Source organism: Labrus mixtus, chromosome 14 (assembly GCF_963584025.1).
Source record: "Labrus mixtus chromosome 14, fLabMix1.1, whole genome shotgun sequence".
Taxonomy (NCBI): Eukaryota; Metazoa; Chordata; class Actinopteri; order Labriformes; family Labridae; genus Labrus; species Labrus mixtus.
In genome coordinates, this window is record NC_083625.1 from 20,324,961 (window position 1) to 20,338,660 (window position 13,700).

The following is a 13,700-nucleotide window of genomic DNA, read 5'->3' on the forward strand; positions in this document are numbered from 1 at the left end:
CTGAAAAATGTATACCCTTAAATCTTCACAACAACTGGATTGAAGGTTGGGCAACTTTTCCAAAACAGACGATCCAATAACCAGTGGATGCAATGAAAGACAGATGAACAAACGTCAGAAAATATACAGGATGTATACTTCTCTTTTACGACGGAGGATTAGGGCCACGTAAAAAAAATATATTTTTTTTATTTCAAGATTAAAGTCGTAAATTTACGAGATTAAAGTCATAAATTTATGCGAATAAAGTCGTAAATTTACGAGATTCTTTAAAGAATAAAGTCGTTATTTTAGTCTACATCAGAAGAGCAGCAGCATCCTGTTCTCAAATGACAAACTTTGAGCTACTTCCTTGTGTAGGTAAAAACTGTTAGTTCAAGAGAAGTTTTCACTTCAACTTGCAAGACCTTGTTTATCTGTAAAATGATCAACAGGACACAAACTGGCTCTGCACATGAGACTTTATTCTTGTAAATTTACGAGATTAATCTCGAAATTAAAAAAAAAAAAAAATGTTAACATGGTCCTAATCCTCCGTCGTACTCTTTCATGTTCTGTTTTCTATTTATTACACATCTACTACTGTGCAACACTATCAATGTCTGAAAGAAGATCCATTTAAAAGTGTGGAGCATTAACACCATTGGGACTCTTCTTCAGGTCAAATCCCTTGTTACTGACAGCAGGCTTTTCAGTGTCTCTGTTCGGAATATTTATTCGTTCCCTGGATTATAAGCATTGACCTAGTAGTGGGGGGGAAGTGGGACTGACTACCCAGGACCCCAATGGAGGAAGGGGCCATTATTGGGCCTGAAATAAACAAGTTTTTAAATGTCTTTATTGGATTGATTTCTCGCTAAGTCATAACTGTCATGAGAAAGGTAAAATTGGCAGAATAAAATTAACAACTCTGTTAACTCTTTTTTGTAACTCTTAAAAGCCTTTTTTGATGCTTAAAAAACGATCCAAATGTTAAAAACTCAGCTGTTGACCAGTGGTAGAGTAAAGTTGGTCGTCTCTCAATCTGGACAGATGTCCATAAATTTCCTCAAACATGGGAAATTTTTCAGGTGGTATACATGAGGGCACCTAAAATACACTTTGCACTGAACATTACTTTTTTATTCTTTTTTTTTAGGATATACATTTCTTTGCTTGTTTCTTCTTAAAAAAGTGTTTTGCTTGTTTATACTATTTCTGCACTTTATATATGAAGTCTGATATCTGGTTAGTTGTGGTTTATGCACACACACACACACACACACACACACACACACACACACACACACACACACACACACAATCTCTTTTATATTTTCTTTATGTGTGTTTTTATTTTTCATATAAATCTAATTAAAACATCCTGAAAGCCAACACACACAAAAACACACACTAAGTTTTCAGTTGAATTGAAGAACAGTCTCTCTGAGGACAGAGGCTGCTGCTGAAGTTCAGAAACTATTTAAAAAAAATAGTCAGATGAGATCAAAGGAACGCTGGTACCAGATGCTTGACAGGGCAGATAGCATGAGAACAGAGGGGCTGATAATATTTTATGTTTCTTAAAGTTCATATCAGATGAACGTGCAGGACGTCAGAGATGATGAAGCTGAACGCTCATCTCAACCATCAGGCTGATCGCTGCAGACAAAGCTGCAGCCTGACGCCTGTAACCATATAAGTTAAAAAGAGAAAGGCCTTGAACAGCCGACACTTGAGTCGTGTAAATAGTTTATAAAATATGTTAACGACAAGGACTTCTCTATCAGCTGCAGTCAGTCTTCTTCAGACAGCAGAGGAATAAGGTTTAGTGTCCAAAGACGTAGTGAAATGTCACAGTGAGACATTTTCTGCTGTCGCCTCTAATGAACAAATTTGTAAATTGAACACTGGGGTTATTCTTATCTAGGTTGTATAACGTATGTACTGTAATACTTAAAATAATCTTTAAAAGTTAATGCCTTTTTTTGATTTGTTAATCACATATTTCCCTAAATATGAGAAGGCTGCCTCTATTCAGACTTTTTTCTCACTAGCACCCTAGTAAAAGGGTCATCATTCATATCTTTGCAACATTAAAGACCAAGCATCCTTTTTTATGCCATGTACTACCATTTGATTTTAGGGGCAGGCTGCCCAAAAGGTTTCAATTTCAAGATTTTCAGGAGTGAATTATCATACCTTCAGCAATTTCTGACGTCACATGTAACATGTTTTGTTGCCACATTCTGCAAATAATAAATTTTTTGACCAGTGAAAGAAGAGTTGAAATATGCTTTCATGTCTTGACTACGGTGGCTAGTTCCAAAAATCGTACATGGTTGCAAAAACATCAAGGCAGTGGCACCTGTTTTTTATTGTTTTGTTTTTTTTAAAGGAACATTTGCATTAGAAGAAAGTGCTGTAACATCCAAGTTCAAAACATGTACTAAAGAATCATAAAAAGAGACAATAAAAACATGTTTAAAATGTGAAGGAGTGCCGCAGAAAAATCACAACAACAGCAAACACCCTGCAAGTATAAACTATGCAAATTCAGAAACACACAAACCAAGCTCCTTTTTACTCACTTATTCCCCCCTTTTTCTGTATCAGATCCTTTTGTAATAGCAGGGATTGTGTGCTTTATTCCTTCCTGAATGCTCTCAGGTGCTAACATATTGTGTCCAGTGTGAAACCACACTGGTCTGCTAAAGTGTTCTGTTGCCTAAACCAAACAAAACGCAGCTGTAGGTTAAGGCAGTTTGGTTAGATACTGTAGGAAACTACAAAAGGAGGAGGGCTTATTCATGTTATGTATGTTGTGAACATTATTTGCTGCATCAGGGATTGCTTCTGGGTGTTTTAATCATATTTGTTTTAGTTTGTAAACCTTAGTTGGTAACAGTGATGCAGTATCAGGGTAGATATAAAGTGAACTACTTTACAACATGTTATGACACCTTGGACACTGCACCAGCAGCACCAGCAACAGCAACAGCAGTTATCATCTTCTGCTGCAGATAGACTGCAGCTCCAACAACAACCCTCGGGATAAAATTCAATAGGGTAAAAAAAAAAAAAAAAAGACATTCAAACTGCTGCAACAGGAATTAATTCCTCTGCTCAGTTTAAATGGTTTCAAATGACTTTTAGAGTGGATCCATTATCTCAAAAGACAAACACATATTTTAAACATACATTTTTGTGAATGTAAAGTGTAAGTTTTTTTTTCTTTACAACTTCTCTTATCCTTTTTTTTCCTAAAAGCTCCACAGAGACAGAGAGTGCTCAACAGCATCAAGAACAGTAAGCTTCATTCTGCAGGAGGGGACATTAAAAACAAAAATAAACAGTCCTAATCACTGACATGAAGAGAGAGAGGGACAGGTTGATCAACGTGCTTTGCTCAAAAAAGGAAGTGCATAAAACCACGGACGGTCCAATGACCTTCAGACGACAACAAAAATAATAAATCACCAAATTCCAACATGACTGAAGAGACACAAACAGGGTCTGAGTGTTAACACTGTTTGTACAAAAATGGAAATATGGAAGTGAAGCTGTGAATGTGTCTGACGGACACAAAACACAGAACAACAGAACAAAAAAAAGAGAAAGATGGTGCAATACTCCGCTCTGTTTGGGAGCTTGATGCAGATTATAACGATAAGAAAGACTTCTGGGTCAGTCTAAAATCAATCAATAGGCCTACATATATTTAAAATATTATTCTGATTTAGTATTAGTATCTTTTGGTCAAATTTTTACAACAAAAACTTTGACACACTTTGTTAAATTTGTTCTTTAAAGCTTTAAGCTCATTGGTTCCTTCTTAATGCGAAAATCTTTAAAAGTTCAAACAAAATTCAAATTGGAAAAATTTTCCACATTTTTGTGGACTTGTTGAGCATTTACACTTCCCTTCATGTGCTCCTTGGATAAGTGTTTAAGGTAGGAGGATCGCGTCTGTGATATTGAGTCCAGAAACAGTATGTTTATAACGTTCCAGTAATTTTCGCTCAGCGACCAGAACATCTGTGTCCAACACCTTCATTCCAGGCAAGACATCCTAACAACCGCAGGCCAGATATCCATTAAATATGACATTATTTATGCACATGGATGACAAATGAGAGTAAAAAGCCAACATGAAGTGTTTAGTAAGGTGTAAGAATTGGTTTAGTGTCCATGTGGATCTCTGCTGAAAGGGTGAATGCAATTCTTCCAAAAGATTTTCCCTTATTTGGCGGTTTGATGATACTTATTGAGAGAGAGCTCCCCCTCCATTATCTCCCCGACAGGTATTCAACAGACTGAAACCCTCCTGAAATTCTTTACTACTGGACCCATAGAAACAACTCACTGGCCTCTTGAACTTCCTCAGTGTAGACTAGAACCTCCTGACTGGAGCCCCATATTCCTCTTAATCTTCCCCTGCAGCTGCAGGCACATATATAACCTCCTGAATAACAGTTTAAAATTCCTAAACATCTTCTACCTCCAGCCACCTAAAGGAGCTCAAGAACTTCCTCAATGATGCCAAGAACCTTCTAAAGAGCAGCAGGAACCATCTTAACGGCACTTTAACCATGTATGTCTTGAAATACTTACACATCTATACCTAGACTCACTGGACCTACTGAATGGCATGAATCATTTACCGAACATTTCAAACTTCCTTAGTGATCACCAGAATCTTATGAAAGACCTCTTGAAAAACTGAAAACCTCCGGAAACCCAGATACTCCCCTAGCATCCAGAGGCACCCAAATTACCTGTTCACACCAAAACCAGCTACCCTGGAAAACTGTTTGTACCTGTTTGTTATGTGGAACAAATTATGTACAAATAAGACTCAAGTTAAAAATAGTGGAATAACTCTTTAAGGAGAGCGAACTTAATACAGTTAATAAATGTTTAGCAATTTGTCTAGTTAAGCAATTTGTCAGGCATCAATATAACGTAATCAGTCCACCTACTGATACTGGCAAGTGCTAATTTTCTATTAGGATAAGCCTCCCTGCACAGGAACCTCTGCCTGTTATTGTCTCCATTCATTGTTCAGATATCTGCACGGTCTGCTGACCAGACGAGTCAGCAGTTTGTGAGGCAGCAGCATCGACTCTCTGAGGAGGTGAAGTGTTAGCGCTAACAGCTCTGAGAGCGGGCCAGCTGGCACACACACACAAATGCACACACATACACATAATGCACACACACACACATAATGCACACACATACACATAATGCCGCACCTATTCATCATCATCATTATTTTGATCATGGTCTTTATGTCTTTGCTCATCACTTTGCTCATCGTCATGGTAACGGGTGAGTCCATACATTGTGAGTGCACAGATGGTCAGAATTGACCATCACAGCTAGAACAGATGATGGCATGTTAAGTCAATATGAGCTGAGCTCTGTGCGTGTGCGTGTGTGTGTGTGTGTGTGTGTGTGTGTGTTTTCATGATGCTAGTCTTCATTCTGTTTTAAATGTGATTTTTTTAAGCTCATTTTAGCAATCAAATCAGAAATGTTGCTGATTTTACTTTCCTTGTCATTGTGTCAAATTAACAGTGAAAATGTATGCCACATGTTACTAATGTATGATCATTCCTGTTGATCAATTAAAGGCAAGTTAAAGTTACTTTTACAGCCTGCAGCCACACCTCTGCTCCATTAGTCACTGTGTCTTCACAGCACCAATTGGGATTAAAAGAAAACTATTTCTGAAAAACATTAACATGAAAAAAAAAAAAAGAAAGAAACATCACAAGGATGCACAGAGGAGATATTCCTCCTCGCTCAGATTGTAAATGTAAAATAACTGTGGACATTCAGACTCACAGAATTATGTAGAGATTATAAACACATGAAAGCAGGGAGGATGACTTTTACAGAGAGAGAGTGCTGGTCTGATGATTGTTGTAGTTTTATGAGTCTTTTTTTTTGCCTCATTTGCTCATCGCCTGGCAAAGGGATGAAAAACAGATTGTTTTGATGTAAGAAGTAAATATTGTGTAAACATTTGGTAACCTTGTAGATTGCACTGACTACTGTATCAGGCTACAAGTGTGTCATGTTTTACCTGTTACACAAGACTAGTTTAGAAGTGAGTGGACTGCGTCTTTTCTTTCTCCACCTCCACTCATGAAAAGTGGGATGTCCTCAGGGTCTTTGTTGCTCACACTGGAATCTGTGTCTGAGGCATGTTATCAAACATTTCATGTCTGTGAGCATTTCAGATCACTTTAGTAACGAAACAATCAGGATAAAGGATTTGAGTCATGGTCATTTGGATCTTTTTTAGAGAAAAAAAACCTGAACTAAACATAGCAGCTGCTTGGCTCGTAGCCCACAGAGACACAGGGGAATTAAACACTGAGGGCCGGATTCACAAAAGGATTGCACAGCTTTTGCACAAGTGCAAATAAGACTAATTCACAAAACACATGCAAAGGGTTAAATAAATCAGACTCCCCGAACTATGCTGCAGAGCAATCACCATCTCTGTGTGCGGGTGCTGTTTGTGAGTATTTAAGTAAGCCATTATTCTGTAACTTTGGGGAAAGATTGCGTCTTCTTATGCAAATCAGCCTCATTGCAAAAAGTGTCTAATTCACAAACACTGGTGCTAAGTTAGCGTGAAAAAGAGTTGGTGTAACGGTGCCACAGTATGAATAAAGAGATGTCTTTCCAGAAACTTTCCAGTAATCAGGAAAACAATTCCACCTCTGCATGACTTCAAAATAAATGGTCTGTAAATAAAGTCTTTAAATATTTCTCTGACATTACTATTGAAATATAACCTGAGGTTAAATCAGTCTTGGGCTGACGGCAGCTCGATCTGCAGCTGTTTCACATGACACATGTTTTTTTTCTTTGAGCTGTCCTTTCTTGCTCCTTTCAGGGAGGGAATCTTGTGTTAAATGGTGAGACTCATATCACATGTTCAAGTCTGGCCTCACAATAAAACCCTTCCCCCCCTACAGCTCATCATCTTCATTTAGACAGAACTTTCCCTTAGCATGAGATGCAAAGTAAAGATGCAGATACTGTAGCCTTTTTCAACATTCAGTCACAAAACCAGATCCAACTGCTCGGAGGAGAAGTCTTTGTACCTCAATATTATTAACACTATATGCTTTGTGAATAAGACCATGAGATGGAGCAGATGATGCGTTATTTTTTTGAGCTGTCGGCAGTCACAATCCATTCGAGTGAATCCTGAGTTTAGGTTGAAACTGATTATTTCAGTGTTTTGTCAATTTTATTCTACAGATCCATTTGTTATGGCGAGAAGGAGACCCCTGCCAATAATTGGCTGCGGGAGAAAAGACTGATTGAAGACTGCAGGACCTTAAAATTGTTTTAGCATCATCAAAAAAAAACAGATCTAAAGTTTGCAGCAGTTCAGCTTTCAGGCCCCTGAGACATCTTGTGTCCTTAGAAAAATGTCAGAGAACCAGATTTAACATGCAACTGCTCAGTTCTTCTAGAGGTTTTTATCACCAGGTCTGTTTGTTTTTGAGAGAAGTAGACCTCTGCAAATAATTCAACCTTTGGTAAAATCCCTGTGAACAGGTCCTAACCTAAAGACTTGCCCAGTACCATCAAACAAGTGGAGATCTTTTAAACAGCAGCTCTGCTCTCAGCTCCTTGCGACATCCTGTGTCCAATGAGAAATGTCAGAGAAGCAGATTTTAAACATGTAAGTAGACTTCTGCAGATATTGGAAGTTTTTCAAAATCTCTGTGAACAACACTAGCTTAGCATCATCAAACAAGAGGAGCTAAAATTAGCTGGAGCTCAGCTCTTAGCCTGCTGCGACATGCAACTGCTTAATTGTATCTACAGGTTGCTGGTACTGCTGTTTTTTGTTGCAGTTATAAATCATAATGCGGGATATGATTTTTATGTATTTGACTTTCTTTTGTCTGTTGCCTTGTGCTTTGTTTTACTGCGCTGTTCAGCACTTTGGATCAACAGTGTTGTGTGTAAAGTACTATATAAATAAAGTTGAGTTTTCATCAGCAGGTCTGTTTCTTTTGGAGATGAGGAGACGTCTGCAGATATTCAGCACTTGGCAAAAATGCTTTGAATAAATCTTTTTTATTATTATTTAATTACACCAAATTATAACAAAAGATTTTGCGGGACACTTTACAAAAAGAGCAGTTCAGTGACATAGTAGACGATCATCTGGTTTGTAAACATTTACAACCTGACATGCTAAATGCCTGATGATCCTGTAAAACAATAAACCCCCAAAAAGTGAAAAGAATTGTCCAGCAAATAGCAAGTTTATCAAGGTCTTTGAATCAACTTTGAACTTTAAATATCTATTAATGCCTAGGTCTTATAGCACCACCTCATGAAATATTGAGAAAATCTCTGTTATAGGGGATACATACAACCTGTGGAGTGATTGCAGTTACGTCATAAGATAATAAATAGATGTGTGTGTCTGTGTGTGGGCCTGCGTTCGTGTGTGTGTGTCAGATTGTATTTGAAGTGTGTTTGGATTATCTTTGCTGTCTGACCTCCTCCTCCTCTTATCTGTGTGGACCGTGTGATTGACAGATTTAATCCTCCCCAACATCAACGCTTATCACTGCTCAGCCTGTATGTGTACCATTAACAACGCACCAGAAAACACACACACACACACACGCACACACACACACACACACACACACACACACACACATATACACTAACATTCCTGCATTACCAACAGTGGACTATAACTCAAGGGACCACTGATGGGGGGGGGGGGGGTGCCACACAAGATTATAGGGTAAGCCGCATCTGCTTTCCATGTCACGAAGCTGAATCTCTTTTAACCTGGCTAGATGGTAACTTAACTCATGACCTGGTCTGGACCAGGTTATGTTCAAAATTGCGGCCAAAGAGCGAGGCCGTGCAGTTACAGCAACACATAACCCACTGTTTGCATTCCATCAAGGAGCCTGATGTAAAGGCTTTAATCTACCCCGACTCTCTCTCCTCTCCCTTTTGTTACATATCAGATTCACCCTTTTAATTTCAGCAGATCATCAACACAGTAAAGGGACAAACGAGGACACAGCATCTTAAGTAACTAAAATTGTTGTCCTGCTGATGATAATATTGTATTATCGCATATTAAATTAATTCAGTCAAATCATTTGACTTGCATTTGGCCATATGTTGAAGTTATGCCATGTTTGTTTTCATAAATTGAAAGGCTATCATACCTAACGGTTCCTGATTATTCTGCTTACATTTCCTGTATCACTGTTTAAGAGTTGTTCAGTGAGTCACCATAAACCTTAAAGCTTTTGAGATGCATGTGTGCGTTGTTTTAAATTGGGAGTGTAGACGTGTGCAAGTACCGCTCGCATTAACGTGTGCAGAGTCGTACAGATTACTAGGCATATGTGCTGTTTGTGCTTTAATGTCATAAACACAGGCTGCACCTCTTTTTATTTAAAGAGATGTTCACTGTTATTGTAAAGGTTTTGATGTGTTTATACAAATTCTATGTTAAAATAATACAAAAATGGTGGTCATCACAATTGGTGGATTACACCAGTGGAGATTTCCCTCTTGTTGTTCAGACCATACAGTCGACTGTATAAAACATGGAAGTAGTGTCAGTGACATCACCCATTGGTTTCTGAAGAGATGTTTTGAAGCCAAATGATGGCGCTCCTCATGTTGAAAAATGCTTTCTCAACCTAAATTTTGATCAATCATATCAAAGAGGTGGAGCTACGGCAGGCCTGAAGCATCCTGACAAACAGTTACAACACCTTTCAGTCAACTCATCCACGCCCCTAACTACGCAAATTTATGTATAACTCTTTGTTTTGAGTTCTGTAAAACTTCAGCCCATACAGTTGACATAAATGGAGAAATGAGCTTTAGAGACCAAATATTCATTTGTATCAGGCTGTAAACACGTTTATTTCCCCTGCAAAGTGCGACATTTTAACATGGGGCCTTGTCAGGACTGCCTTACTGCAGGAGAAAGCCTCTAGTGTACACTACAGGAACTGCAGTTTTTGGCACTTCCTCAATGGCTTCAGTTTTGATCAACGCAGATCACCGCTTGATTCAGACAGAGGAGAATTGAAGAACAAATTCTCATGAGATGTTTCATATGTTTACCCCATAAATTAAAATCTCTAAATGATGAATGTGAAAATCTGCTCTTTACTTCACTAAAATAAAAATATTTGTCTCAGAATATAAAGTGGTCCATAGGGGAATTAATTTCGTTATCACCTTTTACCTTTCAGATTGGTCCTTCACTATAAACAGCTTTAATTTCACTCTGGCCTGTTATGTGACCTCTAAGCTCTACCTCGTGGCTTTTAAAGCAGTTTTTTGTCCTCCTGTCCTTATCACTCAGACGCACAATGAATCCTGAACGCCCCTGCTTACTGCACCTTTCACTGACTGTTCAATGAATACACCTAAAGACTGAACGCATGAAGGAGGCTGATAAGGGCTTCAAGCTGAGGTGTACAATCAATTGAAAAGAAAAGAAAACAATTTTGAAGAATAAAAAGGTTTCTAACATACTGTCAAATATAAATCCTGCACCCTGTACATGACTAAGGTTTCAACATTTTGGTTGCTTTTTGATGCTCCGTGTTTTGAAACTAAACAACCTTTGTGATATGATGATGATGATAGTCAGAGTCCTCTGTCTGAGAGTGAGACACTGAGTCTGAAAATGTCCTGGACTATTCACCTGGACTTAACCACAACAACTGGCAACTTGTCTGTATTGTGTTTATGTCCACTGTAACCGTGCAATCTGTTTAACTGTCCAATCTGTCCGCAATCCGGCCAACAACATGTTCATATTGAGCCTCATACATAAACCATGCAATCTCTACACTGTTCAACACAGCAGTGTATATTCATATTTGTAAATATTGTTTATATCTTAAATTCCCCACGCTTTGTACATAGCTCACTATTATTCTTACTCTCACTTGGTACTTATTGTTTATTCTATTATTTATATTCTATGTCCTACTGATATTTTGTATTCAAAAGTAACTGTAACAACTGAATTCCCCCTTGGGAATATTAAAGTATTTCTGATTCTGATAGACAGTATCGAAAATTGCAGAAGCTTAAAAAAAACTACAGATCTTCAGTCATATATGAACAAGAAGCTGCTGCGAGAGAAAGAGAGAGAACATTGTCTAAATTGTATTAAAAAAGTTGGCAACATTTCGGAAAGATGACGTGCTCAAATTGTATGTTTGTCCACAACACAAACATTCCTGGTTTACTGTGAACGAGGGGGGAATAAACCACATTATATTCACATTTCAGAAAATCAGTCAGAGAGAGTCAGAGATTTTTTTCTTTTATAAAACAATCGTTCAAACCTGAATGAACTCATTTTTCCATTTTACAGGATCATCAAGTTAATTCTTTCACAACACATGCAGCCATACTTTTTATGACCGTATTGACAAAACAAAATACTGAAAAAGCATCATCATTTACATATAAAAGTCCAACTAACTCCTGACCTGTCCTTTCCCTGATCCTCGTCTGAGTTTCACACTGCAAAAACTCAAATCTAAGAAAGTGTATTTGTCTAATTTATAGTCGAAGAATATCTCATTACACGTACATGTAAACTACATTCACCTGACAAATCCAGATTATTAGATATAAAAAGCACAAAGTAAGGCCTGATCCTGGTAAAAAGTTCAAAATATCTGCAAATGCAGGAAACAATTTTTACTTAAGTTTCTTGAAATTAGATGTACTAACTCATTTTGATTGCCTGCTGCATTGGCAGATATTTCAAGTCATCACATGCAAATTTGGCCTTTGTTTTTTATATCTTGGAATAAGATATTTATCTACACATGTCAGATGAATGTGGATTATATTTAGTGTAATAAGATATTCTGACTAGAATTTTTTTTTTAAATACACTAACACACTAAAATTTGAGTTTTTGCACATGCAAGTCAAAGACATATTTCTAACAGTGCGATTCAAAGTAAAAAAGTAAATATATCATAAACATGTAAACAATGGATCAAGCTGTGTAAAGCACCTCCATCCTTGACTCAAGCTTTACTTTTTTTTCTGCAACAACCTGCCATTTATTCCAATCAACAGATAGTCAAAGATACATTTTTTTAACTTGATTATCTTAATAGTTAGGGCTTTAATAAATAGTTGACATCTAATCGGTTTACTGTTTTATTTCTAATTAAAACCAGGGTTCAATGATGTTACGTGTACACCTACCTGTCAATGTGACTCTAATGAACCAGTTACTGAGATGAATGATACTGTTAGAATAGAATAGAAATGGGCAGAGATTTGTCTTTGACTTGAAGTGCAAATAAACGCCATTAAAAACACAAAGTAACACATTTAAACAAGGTGACACATTTTAAAAACATTAAACACACTATAAAGACACTATAGTCTATATATAATAAGAACAGACACTACAGGGCTACATTACAGCAAGGCAGCAGGTTCTTATAGCAAATATTGAAGTGGTTTTTAATGTCAATCATATGAGGATAAAAAACTGGGGGTCACCTTTAAAGCCTTAGAAGAGTAATAAAGATTACATTTTAGGTCAGTTCAGGGTTTAACAGATTCCAGTCTGAGCCCAGACGCTCCAAACCATCAAACAGATCGATGACTTTAATCCTCAGTGACAGCTGTCAGTCATTTTTCTGTTTAAACCGGAGTTTTGCAACATCTGTGCAAAGACAGTCTTTTTACTTTAGCGCAATTACTGAACAACATTAATGTGTAATGTCTCTGTGAAAAATAGAATGAAATAAACCAGAATTAAACAAACCAGTATACAAACGAATAAAGGATAGAAATGCAAACCTTGGGAGAAAAAAAGAAAAAATACACTCCCCACCATCACTTTACTAACTTGTGCTGCAGATTCTAGAGCTGAAAAGTCGAAGAATTAAAGCAGAAATTGTTCTCACCTGGCAGGCAGAGGAGAAGCAGGGGGTACGGGATTGATCCGCTGCAGAGGAGCTTCATCCCGCTCCGATAACTTTGATTGATCCGATTCACAACAATCGATTACAACACTGTGATGACTGATAGATCTGCTTCTGACCGCTGAGCGGAGAGATGAGTAAACACACACACACAGAAAGACAGAGAAAGAGAGAGCGAGAGAAGGAGAGAGAGAGAGAGAGAGAGAGAGAGAGCGAGCCGGTGGTGTTTGCTGTAGTGCGGTGGTCGCTGATGTATGAGGGGTCATTAATGCCACACAAGCTGCAGACCAGTAATGATCCTTTCCTAATGGAGCTCTAGAAAAGCCCAGTCAGGAAGACTATATTCTGCGTGCTGGTTTTATTGTTCATTCTCATATTATGTTGCATGCACTCCTCTCACTCACTCATTTTTCCTGTTTGCCATCAGCAGTTCACATCACCTGGTCACATCTATCCAATAGCACTGCTCCACTCCCTCATTGTTAGCCCATCATATCGCTGCTGTCTTTTTTAAATATTGCTTTCTGTTCCAACAGTTAATTCATACCCATTGTTACCTGTGACCCTCCACCTCACCGCCAAGTCTTCACAGTTTGATAACCTCTGGTCACATCACCAGCCATCATCCATCAACCTTTCCAGTTTGGTCAGCCTCTTCATCCCGTCAGGCTCAAATGACATCTTCAGGCAGTCTTACAGTTCCAT

The 13,700-nt window shown here is 37.9% G+C and overlaps 1 protein-coding gene across 1 annotated transcript in view; it reads right to left on the reverse strand.

Annotated features, from left to right (window-relative positions):
• LOC132988346 (neuronal acetylcholine receptor subunit alpha-10) overlaps nt 1-13,173 on the reverse strand; it is a 22,274-nt gene extending 9,101 nt beyond the window's left edge. Inside the window, exon 1 of the mRNA XM_061055689.1 lies at nt 12,978-13,173. Coding sequence (XP_060911672.1) covers nt 12,978-13,035 — 58 coding nt within the window. The 5' untranslated portion in view covers nt 13,036-13,173. The remainder of the gene's footprint in view (nt 1-12,977) is intronic.
• Nucleotides 13,174-13,700: the final 527 nt, after the last annotated feature.